The following is a 24,458-nucleotide window of genomic DNA, read 5'->3' as shown; positions in this document are numbered from 1 at the left end:
TGCCATGGGTTGAAGACAAATTTGATAGAAGATAAGACTCTATTGTGGTAGTCCAGGACCTAGGTGAAGAAAGCCTGCACTAGGTGGTAGTTATAGAACTAAATAGGAAGGGACAGCGAACATTCCAGCAGAGTTACTTAAACATGACTGTCAACATCAATAAAAGGTTGGAAAAACACAGTATAGTCACGGAAAGGAACACTAGGCAGCCATCCAAGAGAATTAAGTATACATGTATATTCTAAATATATTGATAGGCAAAAATAACTAATTGAAAAGAGTATATATAGTGTGATTCCATTTGTATAAATATGTACATAAGTATGTGTATGTTGATACATTAAATTTACCTGAAAAATGCATACCAGACTGTTAACATATGCCGAATGGCATCAGGAAAGGTATCCACTGATCTTTGCTATTCTATCACACAATTCTGTGCTATTTGGTTACTTTTCTGTAAGCAAGTATTTTAAATTAGAGCATTTTAAATAGATAATTTAATTACCACAAGTTAACTATGCCTCATAAAAGAAATATCAAGAATATACTCCTAATCATCACAGTTATCTTAAATGTCATCTAAAATCTCTTGTCACAAAATATGTGAGCATTAAAATGTAAGTGTAATTTGCTTGTTAACTAAAAATCTGACCCTTAATTCAAAAACCGTAATGAGGCAAATGAATGTGGGAGGCGTGATCCAAAATCAGAGACTCTTATTCAAGAATGAAGCCACCCACTATCATGTTCTAGTTTATCAAAAAGTCAGAAAGCATTTCCTAATCAATGAGTAATGAAGACATTAATAAGCCACACCATGTAATCTCCTAGGAAGAGTTCAAAGTTTAAAACCATGGATGTTTTATACATACACACACATTTATTTCATAGTTTATAAGTCATTTAAGCATATGGTTGTGATGACTAAAGTGATAAAAATGAAACTAATAATAAATCTGGCATTAAAAACATGTTGCTTTGAAGAAAGTTTTTCATGGTAGTTCTTTTTTTAATATGATTTTCTGAAGATACACTCCAAGTAAAAATGATCTGAACCATTCTCTATTTCAGAAAAAGACTTTACATGTTATTCTTTAAAGATGAGCATTACTCTTTGATGTAATTATAGATTCTACTTACATTTTTATTATTTTTAACTCTCTCAGGTGCCAGTTCAACAGATTCTGACAGTGAAAATTTAGCTTTCAAATCAAAACCTGGAGCTATGCCACAGTAAGTACCTATGATTCCATCAGTTATATAGCAAAGAATGTCAGAATTGTTGGGATAGGAAGACATGCATGTTGTGCTTTGAAGGAAGATGTCGACCATTGTCAATCAAAGATCAAATACTTGAACTTGGAACACAGTTTTTAACTTAAGAGTTTGAACTTTGAAGTCTGCATTTCTCATCGCTTTGCCACTCTCTAACCATATTCACTGTTAATTTCAAAGACAACTGACTGGTTATAAATGTGTAAAACATTTGTATAAATATTCATCACATTGAGAGAAAATTTGTTAAATCACTACTAAAATGTAAACGAGGATCAATTTATTTATACAAATTGGAAAAATATCTCATTAGGCCAGAAATGAGTTTCTATTTGGATAAAGTCTATTTCCAACTAGATCCAGTCTTGAAAATTTATCAAAACTTTTTCCTACAAGAACATGGATTATTAGTAAAATATTAATATCTTAATATTTTGCCAAAATCAAATAAAATCTGCCAGAATTTTGTAGAAAACCATGAATTTTGAGTCTGTGTCACTAAGTTCCTTTGATCTGCCAGTATATACATAACAGTTATATCCATTCAGCATCAATTAATCACCAAGTATTAATGCTGAAGGGACCTTGATAAAATCATATATGTACTCTGCCACCTCTCGTTTCAGATAAGGATGTCGTTTAGCGAAGTTGCGTGACTTCATGAGTACACAGCCAGCGATTAAACGAAACTAGGCCTCGAAACCAACTCCCCTTAACCTTTCTTTATACTTCACTAACTTTTATGAACTAAGAAAAGACAAAAATTCTAAGACACACTCAACTTAACAAAATTAGAAGCCAGAACAAAGAACAGCTGCTACACTTAAAATAGACAACCAAAACTTTGAATTAAATACAGGGTCCTAACCCTAAAGATTTCAAATATCTGCTTACTGCTAAAGAGTGGATTTTTTCTAAGCATTTTCTTATCTCTTAGAATTTTCAAATTCACTACTTTAGGTTCTCTGATAATAACTGAGTTATATACAGCTACTTTTGTCCATGCGTTTATTTTGCTAATATCTATTAGGTCCTTTCTATGCATTTCTGAAGCACTTACAGTGAAGTGGATTAAGTACACACACCAAAACTGGGCTAATCGGTGGAAATGTTTTAAAGAATAATTCCTGTTTTAAAAAAATTGCCGCTGAACACTTGCCTCCCTATTTTCCAGAGCTCAAAAGAAAACAACTTCAGTTTCCCTGACAATAGGATCATCGTCTCCAAAGACAGGTGTGACAACAGCTGTGATTCAGCCATTATCTGTCCCTGTTCAACAAGTAAGTGTGCCTTGGACCAGTGCCCACGAGGAGTCGAACTGATTAGCAAACTTCTTGGTTTAAAGAATATAGTTTTGATTTTAAAAAGTCTAAAGAATATATCTTTAATTTTAACTAGTTAACACCCTTGAAATTGTTTCTGAGTGAAAACACAACTGGGAGAAAAGAAAATGATAGGTAAAGTCCTCCTTTTAATCCGTTAAAAGTAACCTTTAATCGAAGCCACACCACCAATTAGTCATCATGTGCTTTTCCATTGGGAACTTCCCTTTCTAACATCCAACAGTCTGACAGGATGGTATCTGACTTAGCTATGAGGATTTGATGATTCTTCTACATTTGTGCTATCTTCCATTTAGCCACATTTATTAGTTATTTAAACAAATGGGAAGACAAGAGAAGTTCACATACCAACAAAAGTTTTCTCATCCTCTAAGCGCTAAGCAGGTAATAAGAAAAAAAATTCATTTTTTTTTTTTTTTTTACTTCACCATGCTTTTTTATATTGCTTTTGTTTCATTGTAAGACTGCTTTATCCAAGAAAGTACCATGCGAACTACTGGAAACAAATAGTAATGATTTTACTTTGCAGACACAACCAATGTGAAATTTATTTTTAAGTAAAAATTATTATCTAAATGTCTCTAACTCAGATATGTTACTTTGCCTTTCTGCTATGGTGAGTATTTTTAATTACAGCACTCACAAACTTTCCCCCAATACTTTTGAATTGTAAACCCATTCTTAACTCATAAGGGTGGTAAGTACGTTTTGTGAGCATCACCATTCCCTGTATCTGTTGAGCATTCATAGGTATTTTAGTAATTATAATGTGTACCATATACTTCGTGGTATGTGGAATATGCAAACTGTAGAGAAGACACTTGAGTTCATAAACAAGAAAAGAACCAACCAGTTAAGTTATTTGCAAATGTCATATATCGTAGATATTTCCTTTAAGCTCTTAAGCTAGAATGGAATTTATCGAATTTTTCTGGTTCATTTTGTGTTTAATATTTAATTACTGATAAGCATTGAATGAATGCCGAGCACTGTGCTTGGCATTTCATGGCAGAAAAAAAAATATACATGTTACCAGCTTCTTTTTCAAAGAGTTTATAAACTATGCATGGGAAACAGGAAATATACACACAAAACAGTTCTTGAATCTGATAAAATATTAAGGTGTAACACAGAAGCCTAAAAGCATCTAAATATATAAGTGCCATAATGTAAATAGTACATTTTAAAATGGTTTAAATTTTTACAGAAATACTTAATGGAAGGTAATATATCCCACTTGTATAGTTGGGAAAATAAAGTGCTCAGAGAAACAACATTGCTTTATTATAGGCAAGGTGACATAAAGGTTAACGCCCCGATCATACTGCCTCAGTTTGAATCCCAGCTCTATCAATAACTAAGGGACCTTGAGCAAGTGATATACCTCTCTGTGCCTAGTTTCTTCATCTGTAAGATGAAGATAATACCATCTATCTCACAGGATTCTCATGAGGATTCAGTGAGTTAATCTCCATATGATACTTAGAACAGTTTCTGGTACAGACTAAATACTATAGGAGCGTTCACATATTCTTTGGACATAAGACAGTGAAAAGTGAGACTTGGACCTCCTGAATAACAAGCCTATAAAAAAAAAGTCTTACAAGGTTAATGAATAAGGCCCATTACCATCCTAGCATCTCTACAACTCTGCCAACATTTTTTGATGAAGTTCTGTGGCATAGTTAGACAAGTAATATAAGATCACCATTATCTTAGGTTAAAAAACTAGTAATTGCTCATATAGAAGTGAATAAATCTGGAGTGTTCGAAAATAAATCTTCGTACACAAAGAAATATTTTCCATTTACTACTCTGAAATCCTTATATTTTTCCAGACATGAGTGCCATTCAGTAAATGTTTCAACACCTTTGTTTTTTGCACATCAGGAAAAAAATTTATTCCTTTTTTCTTCATTTCCTATAATTCCTATATCAAAAAAGAGTACACGTTAAAGATAAGATACCTAGATGTTTGATAATTTACCCTCCACTATCAGTAACTTGTGCCTTTTATTCAACAAATCCAGACTGTGTTTAAAAAAACAAAACAATGTCTGTGAGAGCTTTTAAAAAGACTCCTGTGGAAATCCCACACACAGAAATCCATTTGGTAATAGTATTTAAAAGCTCACGGATCCCTAAGGAACCAGGAACTTCTACCTTGAATATCCTTTTGAATAGAGAAGAGTAACAGATGTGAAATGAGGAAGCAGACAATGTCTGTGCTATAAGAGTAGATCAGCAAAATGATATATGGAGATCCTTTCATTCACTCATTCATGTGGAGCAATCTTAACAATAAAAGGTTTCTTTAGCCCATCTTTTCAGCAATTTATATATTTAGAATTTGATCCATGTGTCTCTGCTTTTTCAGGTTCACAGTCCAACCTCGTATCTGTGCAGACCTGATGGAACCACTTCTGCCTACTTTCCTCCTGTTTTTACAAAGGTCTGACATCTGCAAGTCTCATTCTCTGTTTGCTTTCATGCATAAATTCCATTCACATGTGGCTTCGTGTAGTAGCCTTTAAAAATTAAAACAGATCAGTAGACTGGTGATCACAGTTACCTTTGGGACTAAGTAGATATTCATTGAATGATTACTGTGCAAGTATAATCTTATGAAGGTTCTGAAAAGTGTGAGCGTGGCCAGTGACCTGATAGAGCTCAAAATAAGGTACGAAAGCCAAGGTAGTTAGGGGGAAAAAGACAAAATTCTACATAGGGTATTGCTTGGAACTGGTAAGTTTTATAAAAATTAAAAAAAAAATAAAATAATTTTCCATTTGTTCTAAGTTGGTGTTTTATACTGCCAGGTTGAATGAAATCCATTTCGTTGGTCAGCTGCTAAATTCAGAAATGGTTCCATTTGGCATTTCTTCTCCCATTCCTTTTTTGGAGAAAATTATAAAACTCGATTTATCTGTGACTTTTTAAATGTCTTTCAGTAAAGATATATAATGCCTATGGACTGGTAGACTGTAAAGAAGTCATGACTCTTAGTTGAATTTAATGCAAATCTAGGTAAAATTCCAACGGGTTTCTTGTTTTCATTTTTTTGATATTGAACTTGGTAATTTGATTCTAAAAGTTTAGTGGAACAAAAAATGGCTAAGAACAGCTGGGACACTCCTGAAGAAAAATAGAATGGTTTTAGGGAAAGGATGGGATTTGTCCTCTGAGATAAAGATTTTCTAAAGGTATAGTATGAGGATAGTATGGAGCTGACACAAGGCTAGAAATTGACAAGTAACCAGAATAGAGCCCACAAACCACTGGGTAAAGAATGATATTTTTAGCAGAAGTGAAATATATTAAATTAGACTCCTACCTCACACTTTTCAACAAAAATTAATTCCAAGTAAACTAAAGACAAACAGGACAAACAAATCTATAAAACATCTGTGAGGCAAATGAGTAGAGCATCTTAATTATGTAGAGAACGATTCTTTTTCTCCTAAGCCAGCCTGTACTCAGCTTTATTAAAGATCTTTCCATAAACAACATTTACTATAAGACACAAGCAACTAATGACAGTAGTTGGCAATAACTTTGAAAGTCCCATCCTGGATAAACTACCAAAAAAAAAAAAAAAGGTCATGTAAAAAGGCAACCAAAACCAATGTCACTGTAATGACCAGTGAAGTCGTCCTTTGATGCTAGAACGGAAAACGTTTGCAGAGGGGTGGACACTTCCCATTTATATGTAGTTTAAGGAATTTTCACAAGCATCTTCTCAAGACCATCACCAGAAAGTCTGTGTTACCTGATTGCCCAGGACACAGGTGATTTGGGGGGTACCAGGGCCCAACATACCTCTTGGTTTAAGCAAATAAAGCCCATGCTGGAGGCATCAGGGGAAGAAAAGAGGATGTAAGATTTTTCTTTCCCTCCCCACAGGGCTTCACTACGGTGGCCTGGTATGTGGAAATGTTACAGGATTCCTCCTGGGCACCAGGAGAAATCCTCAAGCACTAGACACGAAACCGTGGTTCGTCCACCGCAGTCCAGCTCCTAAGATGTAGACATTCTATTAGTGGTGTTTCCTTCTTCCCTGAAAGAACACCATGCAGCATTCTGTGTAGCTTAGTAAAAAGAAATGTAAAACAAAATTCTACATTATTAAGGTTGATTTTTAAAAAAAAAAAAACTCACACTGTTTAGTGGTGAAAGCCCAGCACCTCCACTGCCCGTGTCCGGACTATGGCATGTCTGTTTTCTGCAGGGTTGTTTCCTTCCTTGCTTGCATCTGCTCTTCCTTTCCTTTCCTCTTTTTCCCTTTGGGCAGTTCCTATCCCCATTTTGCAGGGTTCTTTGTGGACCTGGGCTTTGTTTACTGGAGGGGCAGTTTTAGGAAATAAATCTGCCGATCTCCGTAACTCAAAGCCTTTGCTTTGTCTGCCTTAGCATCTTCTTTGGCCTTTCTCTTGGGTATAATGATTGACAATGGATGGCAGGTAGGCTTTGCCAGTTCAAGGGGTAATTCCATCTATTTTCTGGTACTGCTCTGGGAAAGATTTTCAGGTTTCACAGCTGATCAGAGCCACAGCCAGTGCCTCTACCTTCCAGCTTAGCAGGGGCAGCAGAACTAGTGTGGTCCGTGGGGCTGGGAGTAGTAGGGACGCACAAGGCCGAGAGAGCAGCTAGGTCCATGTCACATTTCTTCCCAAGTAGTTAGACCCCTCCAAGGAATCACAATATTATTTGGACTTGATGTATGTCAGGAGATGCCCTTATATGGACCCTAAAATACCCAGGGGTTCCAAATCCTACCCTAAATGGATGATCCAGATTGCCGAGTGTGGCCTCTGAAGGTTGCCTCTCTGTGCCCTTCAAGACTCCTCTTTATGTTCCTGCAAGTTCTCCCAATGGCTAACTATGTTTAGCTGTGACTTTTGCCAAGGTAAAGTTTGCTACAGAAAGAGCCAAATTATAATCCTGAAATAATATGGAGTTTTTACTGCTTAAAGTCCTCGGCATCTACCCGTTTCCTGCCTTGCTGACTTTCTAATGTTTGAACAAAACGCATAACTCTAGGAATAAATCAGAGTCTCTTTGGTGCCTGTAAGCTCAAACATGGAAAATATTTGTGTACCGCTTGTAATCTACCATGAATGGCTTCCTGGACAAGCCTGGAGGTGTTTAATAATTAATCCACACAGGCTGGGTTCCTGAGTGACACTTTTTCTGGTATGATCTACTAAATTAGCCCTTTCTGGACCCAATCAGAAACTAAAAGTCAATTTAAAACCAGAAGTTTTCTACATTTAAAGATAAGGAGAAATAATGCAAACAGAAGTAGTTAATAATCTTAACATTTTCACTTGAAGAAATTCTTAACCACCAAAATTCTTATCAAATGCCTTCTCAGACTTCACATTAGATTTTTACGGTTCTTTTGCCCTCACCATCAACCTTTAGAATTTCCACAGAGCACCAAAGACCACAGGATTTGTTTTTCCCAGCACAACACTGTTGTCTTTTCAGAGAATTTAAAACAACTAAAAAACCCCCACACACTTCCTAATGCGAATTTGTTTGCTTTTGATCTATTCATACGTGAATTACTTTATTATAATTTAAAGAGTTCTGCATACCCTATTATCAGATCTAATATGCTATAGTCAAAAGTTCAAATAGTCAAAAAGTTTAAGGAGGCTTCGTGGCTAAGTAATCGTGGAGGAGGAAGGTAGAGAGGGGACATATATAAGAGAACTATTAATCTTTTGATATTTAATAACAAATGTAAAAGTTGTACCTCTTTGCATCTATGAGGTCAAATTAATTTCTGATCTGTTGGATTGTAAAAATTTATTGGTTTGGAGTTGGAGCGGATGGAGGAGCATAAGGGGTAACAGGGAGGAGGAAATGAAGGCCAAGAAGAGAGAAGTGCTGCATGTTTTATTTTACGCAGAACCTCAAAATTAGAAAATATCAAACCCTTTATCTTCATAAACCTGACACAGGGAAGTAGTTGGGCAGAAGTGGATGTGAGGGGAATACATGAAAAGGCTGGAGCGTGTGAAAACAAGTGTGTATGTCTTTTTTTTTTTCTTCCTATCTGGTTTTCATAGGAATCTACATTCGTACAGTGTGTATTTGTTTTAAGAAGTTTGCATTCCAACAGCTTACTCTTAAACATAGATAAAGAAAGGTAACAGTTGTTACTGTAAAATCGCATAACTATGAAAGAATCAATAAATTAACAGCCCCGTAATTTCTACAGGCCCAGTGGTAAACCTGACTAATTTCATTACACGGAGATTATGAAATGCTGACAGTCAGTGGATTTAAAGGTGTTTATCTGTACCTGAGTTAGTGGTAATTCTTTTATGATACAAGTTTTGCATTTTTCCTCTAAAATTTGAAAGTCCTATTCTTTGCTGCGAAATTGTGTAAGAACACACAGAAGTCTGATGGTCAGTATTGTCCTTGAATTTCAGGAACTGCAAAACATTGCAGCATCAGAGGGCCAGGTAGTGGTTCTGGAGTGCCGGGTACGAGGGGCACCCCCTTTGCAGGTCAAGTGGTTCCGACAAGGGAGTGAAATCCAGGATTCTCCCGACTTCAGAATTCTACAGAAAAGTAAGGAGAGGTGCCCATTTTCTCAAATCTAACCATTGTCTTCTCTCCCTCCCCACAGGGCTTCACTACGGTGGCCTGGTATGTGGAAATGTTACAGGATTCCTCCTGGGCACCAGGAGAAATCCTCAAGCACTAGACACAAAACCGTGGTTCGTCCACCGCAGTCCAGCTCCTAAGCTGTAGACATTCTATTAGTGGTGTTTCCTTCTTCCCTGAAAGAACACCATGCAGCATTCTGTGTAGCTTAGTAAAAAGAAATGTAAAACAAAATTCTACATTATTAAGGTTGATTTTTAAAAAAAAAAAAACTCACACTGTTTAGTGGTGAAAGCCCAGCACCTCCACTGCCCGTGTCCGGACTATGGCATGTCTGTTTTCTGCAGGGTTGTTTCCTTCCTTGCTTGCATCTGCTCTTCCTTTCCTTTCCTCTTTTTCCCTTTGGGCAATTCCTATCCCCATTTTGCAGGGTTCTTTGTGGACCTGGGCTTTGTTTACTGGAGGGGCAGTTTTAGGAAATAAATCTGCCGATCTCCGTAACTCAAAGCCTTTGCTTTGTCTGCCTTAGCATCTTCTTTGGCCTTTCTCTTGGGTATAATGATTGACAATGGATGGCAGGTAGGCTTTGCCAGTTCAAGGGGTAATTCCATCTATTTTCTGGTACTGCTCTGGGAAAGATTTTCAGGTTTCACAGCTGGTCAGAGCCACAGCCAGTGCCTCTACCTTCCAGCTTAGCAGGGGCAGCAGAACTAGTGTGGTCCGTGGGAGTAGTAGGGACGCACAAGGCCGAGAGAGCAGCTAGGTCCATGTCGCATTTCTTCCCAAGTAGTTAGACCCCTCCAAGGAATCACAATATTATTTGGACTTGATGTATGTCAGGAGATGCCCTTATATGGACCCTAAAATACCCAGGGGTTCCAAATCCTACCCTAAATGGATGATCCAGATTGCCGAGTGTGGCCTCTGAAGGTTGCCTCTCTGTGCCCTTCAAGACTCCTCTTTATGTTCCTGCAGTTCTCCCAATGGCTAACTATGTTTAGCTGTGACTTTTGCCAAGGTAAAGTTTGCTACAGAAAGAGCCAAATTATAATCCTGGAATAATATGGAGTTTTTACTGCTTAAAGTCCTCGGCATCTACCCGTTTCCTGCCTTGCTGACTTTCTAATGTTTGAACAAAACGCATAACTCTAGGAATAAATCAGAGTCTCTTTGGTGCCTGTAAGCTCAAACATGGAAAATATTTGTGTACCGCTTGTAATCTACCATGAATGGCTTCCTGGACAAGCCTGGAGGTGTTTAATAATTAATCCACACAGGCTGGGTTCCTGAGTGACACTTTTTCTGGTATGATCTACTAAATTAGCCCTTTCTGGACCCAATCAGAAACTAAAAGTCAATTTAAAACCCGAAGTTTTCTACATTTAAAGATAAGGAGATATAATGCAAACAGAAGTAGTTAATAATCTTAACATTTTCACTTGAAGAAATTCTTAACCACCAAAATTCTTATCAAATGCCTTCTCAGACTTCACATTAGATTTTTACGGTTCTTTTGCCCTCACCATCAACCTTTAGAATTTCCACAGAGCACCAAAGACCACAGGATTTGTTTTTCCCAGCACAACACTGTTGTCTTTTCAGAGAATTTAAAACAACTGAAAAACCCCCACACACTTCCTAATGCGAATTTGTTTGCTTTTGATCTATTCATACGTGAATTACTTTATTATAATTTAAAGAGTTCTGCATACCCTATTATCAGATCTAATATTCTATAGTCAAAAGTTCAAATAGTCAAAAAGTTTAAGGAGGCTTCGTGGCTAAGTAATCGTGGAGGAGGAAGGTAGAGAGGGGACATATATAAGAGAACTATTAATCTTTTGATATTTAATAACAAATGTAAAAGTTGTACCTCTTTGCATCTATGAGGTCAAATTAATTTCTGATCTGTTGGATTGTAAAAATTTATTGGTTTGGAGTTGGAGCGGATGGAGGAGCATAAGGGGTAACAGGGAGGAGGAAATGAAGGCCAAGAAGAGAGAAGTGCTGCATGTTTTATTTTACGCAGAACCTCAAAATGAGAAAATATCAAACCCTTTATCTTCATAAACCTGACACAGGGAAGTAGTTGGGCAGAAGTGGATGTGAGGGGAATACATGAAAAGGCTGGAGCGTGTGAAAACAAGTGTGTATGTCTTTTTTTTTTTCTTCCTATCTGGTTTTCATAGGAATCTACATTCGTACAGTGTGTATTTGTTTTAAGAAGTTTGCATTCCAACAGCTTACTCTTAAACATAGATAAAGAAAGGTAACAGTTGTTACTGTAAAATCGCATAACTATGAAAGAATCAATAAATTAACAGCGCCGTAATTTCTACAGGCCCAGTGGTAAACCTGACTAATTTCATTACACGGAGATTATGAAATGCTGACAGTCAGTGGATTTAAAGGTGTTTATCTGTACCTGAGTTAGTGGTAATTCTTTTATGATACAAGTTTTGCATTTTTCCTCTAAAATTTGAAAGTCCTATTCTTTGCTGCGAAATTGTGTAAGAACACACAGAAGTCTGATGGTCAGTATTGTCCTTGAATTTCAGGAACTGCAAAACATTGCAGCATCAGAGGGCCAGGTGGTGGTTCTGGAGTGCCGGGTACGAGGGGCACCCCCTTTGCAGGTCAAGTGGTTCCGACAAGGGAGTGAAATCCAGGATTCTCCCGACTTCAGAATTCTACAGAAAAGTAAGGAGAGGTGCCCATTTTCTCAAATCTAACCATTGTCTTCTCTCAAGTGTCAGAAAAACCAGGAAGGGTTGAGTCATTCAAATGAATTGCTTTCCGTTTTCAAAGAGAGGTGAGAGGAGATAATCTGCAATTGACAAGGGTTTAAGTAAGTTAAAGCTGGGGTGCTCCCTTGTGGAGCCCTTTGAAACTCTCATGAAAGTTATATGTTCTTTCTTTAGAAAAAAAAAGCATATACGCATTTGAAATGAAAGTTGGGCAAATGATTTTAGGAGGCCCATGAGCCTCCTGTAAGGCTTTCTATGAACTGCAGTTATTAAATAACTTTCTAGTGTAAGCCATTACTGGAATTTGTTTCTGTATTCATAACAACATAAATTGGTCTACTGTCACGTTTTGTCTGTGGTATTCTGGAGTTTACCTATAACCTTTCTGCAGACATGTCCTAGACAAGGTAATGGGAAAAGATAGGTAAGTTTATTAATGGAACTCCATTCTAATACTGTTTTTTACTTTTTTTTCTCATATGGCAAACAGAACCTAGATCTACAGCTGAACCTGGTAAGAAGCTTTTTCTTCTTTTTTTTTTTTTTTTCTTTTTTTTTGGGGCGGGGGGCTGGTGGGGCAATGTATCTTTTGGATTTCAATAGTTCTTTGTTTCAGTTTCAAAGCCATAAGCAGAACAGTGTTTTTGTAGTTCCCTGGAAATGTGAAACCTCCTTAAAGACAATATCTTCTTTATCATGGGGTCTGTACACTGCATTTTATATCAACTTCTTTATTAGTAAAACATTAAGTTCCATTCAGACAAGAAGGTCAAGTTCAGTGACTTAAGGCTTTTTAAAATATAGTCTTTTATACTCAAAGCAAACTAAGCTAATGATGAAAAAACATCCTTCTAAAATTCCAGTCAAAAAGAGCAATCTATTGCATACTTTTACTGACCAAAACCCACTAACAACTAGACTCCTCAGTGTAGAAATGTGCCTCACATGAGAGCAGCCCAGAAACATAAGCAACGTTGACCACAAGGCATTTCTCATTTATGTGCCCTACACCATAAAATTTTATTCTTCTTCAAGCATGAAGAAAGTCATCCTGCCCTAGGATCTTGCTCAATTTCCAGGTCGTGTGACCTCACCAGAGTGTTATGTTATTCAGAAGCATCAGGTCTGACTATTCTGCCTCAGACTCTTTGTATGTTTATGACACACATAGACTGAAGTGATGTTTGTAAAGGAAACACAATTTTCTGTTTGTGCATCATTGTACATCCTCCTTGGGACCACTGTTTGTATTTTTCCTATCAGCAAAGTCACTAGTTTCACTTCTTGCCATAGGGCAGACAAACAGATGCACGCTTCTGCTTCAGTATCAAGCAGATCCTGCTATGTGTCCTTTTGGAGCCATGACCTTGCTCTGTCCCTTCTTTGAAGCGTGAAGGTTCTCAGTGGACTCTTTCAGGTCAGATTACTGCAGTCAGTCCTGAACCTCTCACATCTGAGTTTGGGTCAAAAACAGAGTGTGAGCCTATGAAGACCCAGCGTTTAAGGGATGCTGTGTAGCCTCCTTAGGGAACAGCTGGAATTGATCTACTGCCTTCTTGTCATGAGTTACAACTAGAGCATGTCGCCCACTTGATGTGTCAGTCACCACATCAAATAACGGTAATCACTTTCCAAACCATGGAAATACAGAACTTCACATTTTGTCTGTGATATGTCTTTGTATAACATTGCATAATGCCAGTTCCCTGATATATGGAACTTCTGAGACTCAACCTACTGCATATGCTAATATGGAAATCCTTTAGGGAGTTAGGGCATATCTTTTGCATTTGCTGTTTTAGATACAGAGAAAGACAGAGGGAGGGAGGTGGGCGGGACCAAATATCTTTTATCTGCAAGATAGTTTATGTGAACAAATACATGGAGCAATTTATGTCTTCTGATGCTTTATGTACTAATAAAACTAACTAAAACATTGAGCCCAAAATTCTAAAAGCATTAGTATTGGAATGAATTATGACTGCTTTTGATGTTGCAGTTTTGGATTCTGAGTGAATTCAACAGCTCTTTTTTTTTTTTTTTTTTTTAAATCATGTCATTATCCGTTGTTCTCACCTACAGAGGTGATGATGATTCATGAAATGTCTCCCATGATCTATGTTGGAAAATCATAAACTAACAATCCAAAAATTCAAAACACTGGTTAGAATCTATAGTCTAGTTTTTGAGTATGTGATGTATGAAAGTTGAAAACAATATACCAACCAATAAGGAATAAATTTGAGTGAGGAGGGAGAATCGAAGCCCCTTCCCTCACACCACAGATACTCCTGTTTCAGTTTGCTCTTTTGCTTCTAGAATATAGTTTTGATCATAAATTATTTGCCAAAATTAGTCTTCAGCAACTTCGCAAAATAATATAACTTTTAGGACTTACTTAAATGCCTTTTGGTTTAACGTGGCAAAATCACGATAAAAGATATGGAAGACCTTCCTTTAAACCACGTATCCTAGCAAAGTATAAAAAAGTTTCTCCTCTTCATGTCCATCAAATTTTCTTATTGTTCCCTCCTTTTGTTACATCTGAAAGCACTTAAAGAGACTCCTCCATTCCAACCATAGTAGTAACATTTGCTGAAAACAATCATTTTTTGGTAGAGAAATATTTTAAGCAAAGCTGTCAATACAGTAACACACACACACACACACACACACTCTCTCTCTCTCTCTCTCTCTCTCTCTCTTTCTCTCTCTCTCTCTCTCTCTAGTCAGCTATTAAAAACAAAACACAACTAGTTTTCCCTGACCTTTGATAATTTCTCCACAATTATATTTAGCACAACACTATTAGAATTGCTCCTTTCACTCTCGTAGTGGAGCATTAAAATGCTCTGTTTCAGGAAACCTACATTTGGCATGTATCATTAAATCCACGATCATAATTTTAAACAAAAAAACCTTTACACACTTGAATGACTGTTCAAGTGACTACTTATGTGAGTTATGAGTAAGAACTTCAGAGTAAGCAAATGCTAAAACATTTGTATTTAAACAATGTTTTGGCATGTCTGACAAAACTAGGTATGACTATGAGTCTTTTACTAGTAGCCAAATGTTTTCCTTACATTAACCTTGAAGGTGACCATTGACGTTGTAAGGGGAAAAAACAAAGTGTATATTGAACTGTTTACTTTCATTAAATGACCTGATTGACTATTATATCCAGTAGACCACTGAACTGTTCAGCCATATAAAATGTATGTAGGAAATGGCTTTCCTGATAGTTGTTTTTAGCCACTGTTATGTGGAAAGGAGAAAAACAGACATGACTATAATTCATCTGAGGCAAGAGATAAATTTTATAGGACTAGGTCAATGATATTTTCCAAATGCTCAAACATAAATAGCCTTTGAAATTCAGGAACATATTTAAGCATTTGGATTTTATTACCCACCCTCCCTTTCCTCTGTCACATTCACTCTCGCTCTCTCCTTGCCGGCTGCCTCTCAGTCTCAGTGTCTGTCTGTCTGTCTGTCTGTCTCCCTCCCCCACACCCCGCCTTCTCCCCTTTTCCCCTCCCCCTCCCTCTCTTTCTTTCTACATTTCTCTTCCTCATTTTTAAATCCTTTTTCTCTTCACTTTCCTTCCCTTTCTTATTAATGGGTAAGATGTTTTAAAGCTCTAGAAATAAAATTGAAATTCATTAGTACCTAGATACACCCCCATTAGGGATTAGACAGTTAAGGATCTAGAATATTCCTTCCCAATGGATTTGTGCAACTGAAACAGGTTTTTCTTGTCACTACCATATTGCATCTGTCTAATAAGTTTTACAGTCCCTTCCCTGTCTAGACAGAAGTCAGCTTGCATCACAATTTTTTTCAGACTGTTTTATGAATTAATAGCTAGTCAGCTTACTTAAGACCAACATTCATTTGTCATATTACCTGCTCAGGCCTTCTCCTTTACATTATGACTTTTCACTGATTGGATCCTTGAAAGACTAGTCTGGGGGGTTGGGCAACAGGCACAGAAGACTTCATTGGACAGCTGTTAATACTCAGGCCCTTACTCAGCTGTCTGAAAACAGCCACAAACTATATTGAGTTACTTTTATAGCATTGCCTAAATGGCATGCAAAATTGAAAATACAAAAAGGTATCTTGCTGCTTTGGGAATTATACATATAAAAGTATGGTGCCTCCTACTTTCAGTATGAATCTCTGCTAACCAGTGCCACCCATCAACCTAGATCTCCTGTGGTCGAGTCCATCCTTTGATTCTATGATTCCAAGTGGGAAGCAAATTATACTTTGTTAAATCTACTGAGGTGCTGAGTTGCAGGAGGACAGTGGTGAGGATGTTCATTGAGATCCCAGTAGATTGTACATAGTTAAAAACTCAATGCAGGTCTGGGTTAAGATTGTGGGTTAAACAAAAATGGGCTACATAAAACCTGTGATTCTCAAACTGTGACAGGGTGCCTTGGGGAGTTATACCAATCTGACAGAGGTGCTGTAATGTCTGAAATTTCGGCCGTGAACACATAATACTCGACATCTGATAGACAAAACTACTAGTTCAGAGTTTCATCATCAGATCACTTCACACTCTTTTCTATGACATCATATATTTGTGAACTCAGTTTTCAATGAATGTGTGATAAAAAGCAATTACCACATGAAAATCAGTGTGGAACATGAAATGAAGCTGGCTGTGTCCAGTCTGATTCCAGGAAGGGCTATGCAGAGCCCAACGGATGCATGCATCCATTAGTAATAATTGTGATTATTTGGGAATAAAATAATAATACTTTTAAGTTAAATGTACTTTTTTCAGACAGTAACTAACTTGCTAAGACCTAAATACTTAAGTTCTTTGGAAATAACTACTTAACAAATGAAGCTGTTAAGTATATCTTTTGCTTTGGAGCACCATAAAAATTACTGAGATGCTTAGCATTCCATGAACCAAGAAAGTTTGGTTTAATCTCTGGGGAGAGAAGGGAAAGGCCCACTTGAGTGTGCACCAAAAAGGGACTGAAGGACCCTTAGAATTCTAAATGCTGAATACTCCTACTGCCAGCCATCTTCCTGCACACCCTTCTAGGATGATGGCATGTGAACTTTCCTCTCTTGGCAGAGACTGAAGTCTTTTCCCAGCAATCTGAACTCTTCCCGCCCCCACCACCAAAAAAAAAAAAAAAAAAAGCTGTACCTAATAGTATGAAGTTTCTCCAACAAAGAGGCCATCTGGATCAACTAAGGGTTAGGCTATAAGTGACACGCTGTCTCTCACATTCAGAGCTTCTAATCAACTCGCACCCATCTCAGTCCAGAAGAGATGAAAGACATCCGAAGAAACGTCTGTTGTAGATAATGTAAAAGAAAACAAGCAACTCTCTGAAAAGCAACTTGGAAAAAACAGAGAAGAGAAGATAATGCGAAAACAAAGCAACACTCTCTTCAGAGAGACAGGAAAATCAGTGCATCCAAGAAGTAAAAATCAAAAGCTATAGGAAGGGAGGAGGAGGGGAGTAACATTTGGAATGCAAAAACTTCTTGGAATGAGAAAGTTGGTAGCAGAAATGGAAGTTGAGGAAATGTCCCACAGAATAAGCCAGAAAGATCAAGAGAAGCAATAGAAGAGAAAAGAAAAGAAAGTTAGAGACACTAGAGGACCTGCCAGGTAGACTACATGTGCATAATTAGGACTCCAGGAGGAGAGAACAAAGAAGGGGGAAAGAGTATCAATAACAATTTTTCCCACATTCCCCATACTGAAGGATTTCAGTTTCCAGATTGAAGGGACTCACTGAGTGCAGGTGAAAATAAATCCACAGCAGTGTGCATTGTTGTGAAATTCAGAAGATCTAGGACAAGGAGATAATTCTGCCAGACTCCAGGGAGAAACATCCAGTCACGTACAAACAAGATCAGAATGACTCAGGACTTCTCAGCAGTCATACTAGGCACAAGGAGACAATGAAGCAAAACCTTCAACATTCTCGAGTAAAATTACCTCCAAATAAGAAATCTATACCCAGTCAGCCCTTTTATTCAGTATGAAGATGTAGCCAGGATTTTTCAGATTGCAAGGTCTGAGAGATTTTCCCCCACAACCTTTTATGTAGGATGTGCTCCACCACAGCAAAAAAATTCATCCAGAAAGAGCAAGATGTGGCGTACAACGTACCAGAAGCAGGAGATCAAATACAAACGAGAGGCAAAGGGAACCTCCAGGAAGGTAACAGCTCTGTGTCAGGAATGGGGAACAAGTCCAATTGTAACAGTGTAACTCAAGAGACAGACACATGGAGGCTTTCATCACTAAGAGCTCATGCCACTGCTCCATCTTTTTCCCTCATGACAGAATGGGTGGGTAGGAAGCCTTACCCAATTTCTTACCTCTACGTGGCCTGTCTTGCTTTCTCCTCTACGTACTGCTTCCAGATCAACTAAGAACACTCATTTCACCCCGCCAGTGGAAGTGTTCTCATTGGATCTGGTGCTGAGATCTGAAAGTTAGCCATGTTGAACTTAAAAACAAAGTTTGGAGACACCAACTCTACCAACTGTTTCCACTGGCCGTCCAGCTCTGCCAGGTTTTCCTCTGAGCTGAGACTTATGTTTCCCAGGACTCACTCATGACCTTGCTCACTGGTTACCTCTGTGGGGGCTTCTGTAAACTCTCAGGGAAGTTGAAGTCACTTTATGCCCCCCGGTAGTTACTGGGAGCTTCTTCCTAACAGAAACAAGTTTGCCTTTTCTTTACACAACAAGATTTGAGCTTGTTGCTCAATTTTTTAAAAACTAAAGACCACAGTTTTGAAGGATACATATGTGGTAAATACATAAGGAAAATCAAAGGAATGATTATCTCAGAAGGAGGAGGAAGAAGATTCGATTAGGCATACAGGGCATTTCTAAAGTATCACTAGGATTTTACTTCTTAGACTTAATGGTCTAAGAAGTACACAGGGCTTCATTTCATGGTTATTCCTTAAACTGTACATTTTAAATATACTCTATATATGATAATAGCTCATAATTTTTAAAAATCTTTTATGAAAATTTATACAAGTCTTATATTTAATCTCATCTTGCTGATTTTAGCCAAGAGTTCTTTGTTACCAGTTGCATTAGCCAAACCATGTGATTTAGAAGGTAAAAGCTGGATTTCTTTTTAGTTAGACTGGACATGCCTCCCCCACCCCCCAGAAAAAACTGTGAAGGAAGGCATTTATGAAAATATCCCTTTATTACCCAATATTGTTGTTTTTGCTACCTCATTTTTAAATAAGTTTCTGCAAATAAAATAGTTTTATTTGTATTTAACCAAGTGTTTAGTCAAAGAACAATGAAATTCAGGGTTAACTTCTTGGCGATATCGATGTGATTAAATATTTTTTAGGTAATTACAAAAAAACAGTTTATCACCATCAAAAATAGTTTCCAATTTAGTAACTTATTATATGCCCACAAATAAAAATCTTTCACTTAGGAAAATTGAATTAAAATGGATCATAATATCATTAATAATTAAAATTTTTTCCATTCACACCAGAGACAGTTTTTTGGTACAAATAAATAAACCTCTGACTCCTTTTGACATAAGCAGTCATTTCCTGGTTTCCATTCCTCACCAAAATGTATTTTACAGATGTGTTAAAGGTCTTTGTTTAAGTAAGATGCTCCCAGATGAAAATTCAATATTACAACCTGGCTCATCTCATTTCCTCATGGCTTTCTTCATATTCGTAATGTCAGAACCATATAAGCAATGATGCTCCTTTCTCTCAACGAAATCTGAGCCTTTTGTCATTTTTGGAAGACATTTTCCAAAAGGAGAACAACTGAGCAACCATTAGCACATTGGACTAAAATTTTATCTGGTAAAAAAATCACTGAGACATAGCAATGTGTAAAGATTACAAGAAGAACATCCCATTTTTTTTTAATTTTTTCTTATTTTGTCTGTAAGTTTGTAACCTTCTCTAGGTGTTCATACTTGTATATTCCATATATTATGCAATAAAAGTATTCCTGAAAATTCATATGAAATGAATTTTGATCAGTCACATTTGAAACATACAAGGAAGCTTGTAGAAAAATCAGTCTTATTGAGAATTCCTTTAGAAAATAGTCTTTTTGTAAAGCAGATGTTTACTTTTTTTCCAATTTAAATTTCATCTATACATTTATTCAAAAATGTCTATGAGGACCTTTCTGTCTGAAAGATGCTGAGAGTACAGCCATGAACAAAACAAACTATGAACTAGGAACTATGAACTATGACACAAGAAATTATTTCATTACAGTTGTGATAGATGTCTCCAAGGGAAGTTTGCCATCCTAAAAATCACATAGGTGGTAGATCTGACCAGGTCTAACCAAAATGGATTCTCTGAGAAAGTAATGGTTAGGTGGAAATGTGAGGCTGAGTAGGAGAGGCTAAGTCCTTTGGGACAAGGGCTTAGAGACTTGAAGGAATGTGGCTTCTCCAGAAGCCACCCAAGAGCTCTTGAGTCCAGAGCTCAGCACGAAAGAAGGTGAGAGGCACAAAAGGAATGGGCCTGGTCATTTAGGACTTTATGGTCACATTAAAGGCTTTTAATTTATCCTCAAGTCATGGATGAGTGGCCGGGGGGGAGGGGTGGATGTGGAGTGATAAAATTTCATTTTCAAAAGGGCCCTCTGGATTAGAAGGGGCACCTATGTATATGAGCTCAGTTTTTTCTTAAAATGACATAACTAAAAAAAAATTGTAGATGACTTAAGAAGGAATTCTAAAAATTATCAAGATCATCACTCTAAAACCCCTGTATATCATCTCTGCTAAATAAGATTTTCTTCTGTTTTTAAGTGTAGGTTTCAAGACACAGAATTCTGTCTGTGTTTACAGTTAAAGCCTTCTCAGGCATGGAATGGGCAGTAGGCATTTTTCTAAGTCTCCAGAAACTCAGCCTTTGGTGGTGTAAATAGACCAAGGCTGAGAGAGAACCTCTCCTGAGGGTACCAGGCCCTGGGAAGATGGTGCAGAGCTGGAGGCAGTGGCCGCCTGGGCAGGAGGCACAGAGGTGCTGCTGAGAGCTGAGAAAACGGCTCCGAGCAGCCTCTGCTAAGAGGAAACAAAGATGACGGACCTCTGGACCTCTGCACCTCTGCCTGAAACCCACCTTTCAGAGGGCAGATAGTATGTGAGGTACCCCCGCCAAAAATCTCATATGATTGGGCTGTTCATTTCTTCTAATATCTGTATGTCCACTTTCCAATGTTCTTTCGATGTCTTATGTCTTATACCAATATGTCTTGTGTCTTAAAGGGTGCATAGCCATCTCCTTGTACAGGTGAATTTCTAGTGAATTATTTGGATAGTATGAGTAGTTAAAATTTTCAGGTTCAGGAAACTTCCTGCTTCCCATCTTAAAGCTTTTATTACCTCATTTTACATTGGATTTCTTGTGTCCTGACTAGGAAAAAAATAATGAACTGTATAAAAAAAGAGCATGCTGTGGGAGGCAGAATGCCTACTTTGGCATTTTTAACTTTGAGGGTAATTAGCTAAGACCTTGAGAGAATAACTTTGGACCTCACCTGAAGAAATGAGGGATCTGGGCTAGTTGATTTCTAAAATCGCTTACAATGCTAATCTAAGTTTTATTCACCCTTCTCTGGTTAAGTAAACTTCTTAACTCATTCTGTAAACCCTACGTACTCAATTTAAAAATTCCCAATTTCTTGTACCTTTCCAGATACATCTCATTTTCCAAAAAGATTAATCTTGTGTAAAGCTCCAATGTGAATTATTTCAAGTTTTTGTCTTTCATTGGAAAGCCAAGTACTGTGTACAATCAAGAAACAGATTATCTCATGCTCTCTCTGTTACTCTCTTGTTTTCCTTCTATTCAGTGACCTTTTAATCAAATAATGTGTATTTTAAATGTATTAGTGGCTGTCAAACCTTTACCTGAAGACGCTTTCCTTTTTTTAAAATTTATTGAGGTTACATTGGTTAATAACATTATATAGATTTCAGGTGTACAACAATATCATTTGATGTCTCCATACTCTATTGCATGTTTACCATGCAGTAGATTCCTTCTGGTACCATAGATTTGACCCCCTTTACCCAACTCTCCCTCTTCCCCTCTGCTAACCACCAATCCATTGTCTGTACCTATGAGTTTATTGTTTGTTATTTTGTTATTTTTTTGTTTTATGTTCCACATATGAGGGAAATCATACAGTTTTTATCCTTTTCTGTCTGATTTATTTCACTTAGCCTAGTACCCTCAAAATCCATGTGTGTTGTCACAAATGGCAATATGTCTTTTTTTTTATGGCTGATCAGTATTCCGTTGTATATATGTACCACGTCTGCTTTATCCATTTATCCGTCAGTGTATACTTAGAATGTTTCCATGTTTGGCTATTGTGAATAATGCTGCGATGAACATGGGAGTGCAGAAATCTTTACAAATTAGTGTTTTCGTATATTTTGAAAAACTCTTTTCATAATATGCCAAATACCTCTACTAAGGATTCATTGATATTTATTGAGCCAGAGATGATGCTAGGTCCTATAGGGCATGTTTTTAAACTGCTGAGCATGACCTGTAAAAGTGGATAGTAACCACCATTATTTTAAAATAAAGTAGAATACAAAATAGTAGAGTACATGTCACATAATAAGTTTATCGTTTTGCAGATTTTCTCTGGGGACTCTGGTTTCCCCTCACATCTTAAAGATGTGCACATGTGGTGAATTGGCATATCTACACTGTCCCAGTCTGAGTGTGTGTGTGTGTGAGTGACCCTGCCATGGAAGAGTGTCCTGTCGGGGGAGGGGAGGTTCCCAACTGGTGCCCCAGCTGTTAGGAGAGGCTCTGGTTACCTGAACTGGAATAAGTGAGTTGGAAAGTAATAATCTTACTTGTTTTTATTTATCTTAAATGTATGTATAGTTCACATTTATTTCAGTGTTTAATATTAGAAGTGTTTTAGATCTTTATTTAGAATCTTGGTGATGTTTTTGTGACCAGAAATGTGCCTATAGGAACTTAACTCTTATTCAGATCAGCCTGCAGTAAAATAGGTTTCACTATACATTGTTTTGCCTAAAATCGCAGTTTCCAAGAACCTATATGTGATAAGTGAAGACTTACTGTATATCACTTTTCTTAACATTACCAACATAATCATCTTTATTTTACTGGTACAATATAAAGTTATTCAATTTAAAAAAGTTATTTCACTCTAGATCTACCTTCTTTTTAATGGTAGCAGCTAGTATTTACTGGCTACAAAGCATTTACTACGTGCCAGGCAGTATCATAAGCACCATGTATATTTTATCATAAGAACAAGTGGTTGTTAGGAGTGTGGAGTCTGGAGTCTGACTTGGTTCGTATTCTGATTTTACCCCTTATTAGCTATGTGATGTTGAGCAAATCAATTAGGCCTATTGTGCTTCAGTTTCCTATCTATAAAATCAGCTAATAATAATAAACATGACTCATAATGTCGACATGAGAATTATAGCTAAATTAATCCATGTTCAGTGCTAGTAACAGTACCTTATGCCTAATAAGGCACAATAGCTGTTAGCTATTGCCATGGTCGTCATCATCCCTCACAATAACTCTACAATGGTTAATTTTATGATCATGACTAATATAAACTGTATAAGGTAGGTTCTGTTATCACCTCCATTTTACAGATTAGAACATTGGAGTTAGGGGAGATCGACCAAAGTCAAAAAGGCAAGACGTGGCAGGACCCGTATGCAAGCCCTGACAGCCATTTCCAGAGTCTGGGCTTTCCATGCTATATAACTCTGCCATTCGGTTTAACAGTAGCTTCCAGAATAATTGTCTGCAGGTAAAACAATTGCATGTTATTTTCTTCTTTCCCATTGTCAGCAATTCACAGAAGTTTGATTTCCCCCAGTAATTGCTTTTCAGTCGAAGCAAAGAGGCAGGTACTCTAGTAGAACTTCCACATAGAAACAACTAGGCAGGAGCAGCTGGCATCTCCTGAGCATCTTCCACATGCCAAGTGCAGACATCATGTTTGCAAACATCATGTTTCATCTTCACAGATATCCTATTAGGTATATATTATCCCACTTTATAGATGAGGAAACCAAAGCAAATCTTGTTCAAAATCACAAAGAATGGGTCTGACTCCAAAGCTTTTGCCGCTATGCTAAACTGCTAAGTTAAATGAATAGAGATTCTATTGTGAACACTTTCAGAAAGCAGTTCTTTTATCATCATTACCTAATTTGCTTGTTTAGAAAGGCAGAGAGTCTGACTTCTTCAGTGACTTCATGATTTCACTCTGATGAGGAATACTGTTCTCTTCCCTTCCAGAGGAGATCTGTACCCTAGTTATCGCTGAGACTTTCCCTGAAGATGCAGGGGTCTTTACGTGCTCAGCAAGAAACGATTATGGATCAGTAACCAGCACTGCCCAGCTGGTTGTCACCTCAGGTATGTGA

General features: G+C 37.3%; 1 protein-coding gene and 1 long non-coding RNA gene across 2 annotated transcripts in view; both read left to right on the top strand.

Moving 5' to 3' along the window:
• LOC111739713 overlaps nucleotides 1-3,666 on the top strand; it is a 3,895-nt gene extending 229 nt beyond the window's left edge. Inside the window, exon 2 of the long non-coding RNA XR_002780361.1 lies at nucleotides 2,736-3,666. This is a non-coding gene — a long non-coding RNA (uncharacterized LOC111739713). The remainder of the gene's footprint in view (nucleotides 1-2,735) is intronic.
• PALLD (palladin, cytoskeletal associated protein) overlaps nucleotides 1-24,458 on the top strand; it is a 355,442-nt gene that overhangs the window by 142,921 nt on the left and 188,063 nt on the right. The window contains exons 5-8 of the mRNA XM_011360286.2: nucleotides 4,999-5,073; nucleotides 9,068-9,209; nucleotides 12,483-12,506; nucleotides 24,331-24,450. Of these exons, the coding sequence (XP_011358588.1) occupies nucleotides 4,999-5,073; nucleotides 9,068-9,209; nucleotides 12,483-12,506; nucleotides 24,331-24,450 (361 nt within the window). The remainder of the gene's footprint in view (nucleotides 1-4,998; nucleotides 5,074-9,067; nucleotides 9,210-12,482; nucleotides 12,507-24,330; nucleotides 24,451-24,458) is intronic.

This window comes from Pteropus vampyrus, unplaced genomic scaffold, assembly GCF_000151845.1.
Source record: "Pteropus vampyrus isolate Shadow unplaced genomic scaffold, Pvam_2.0 Scaffold53, whole genome shotgun sequence".
In the NCBI taxonomy this organism is placed as follows: Eukaryota; Metazoa; Chordata; class Mammalia; order Chiroptera; family Pteropodidae; genus Pteropus; species Pteropus vampyrus.
The sequence above is the reverse complement of the archived record's forward strand: the minus strand, read 5'-3'. Positions and strand labels throughout refer to the sequence as shown.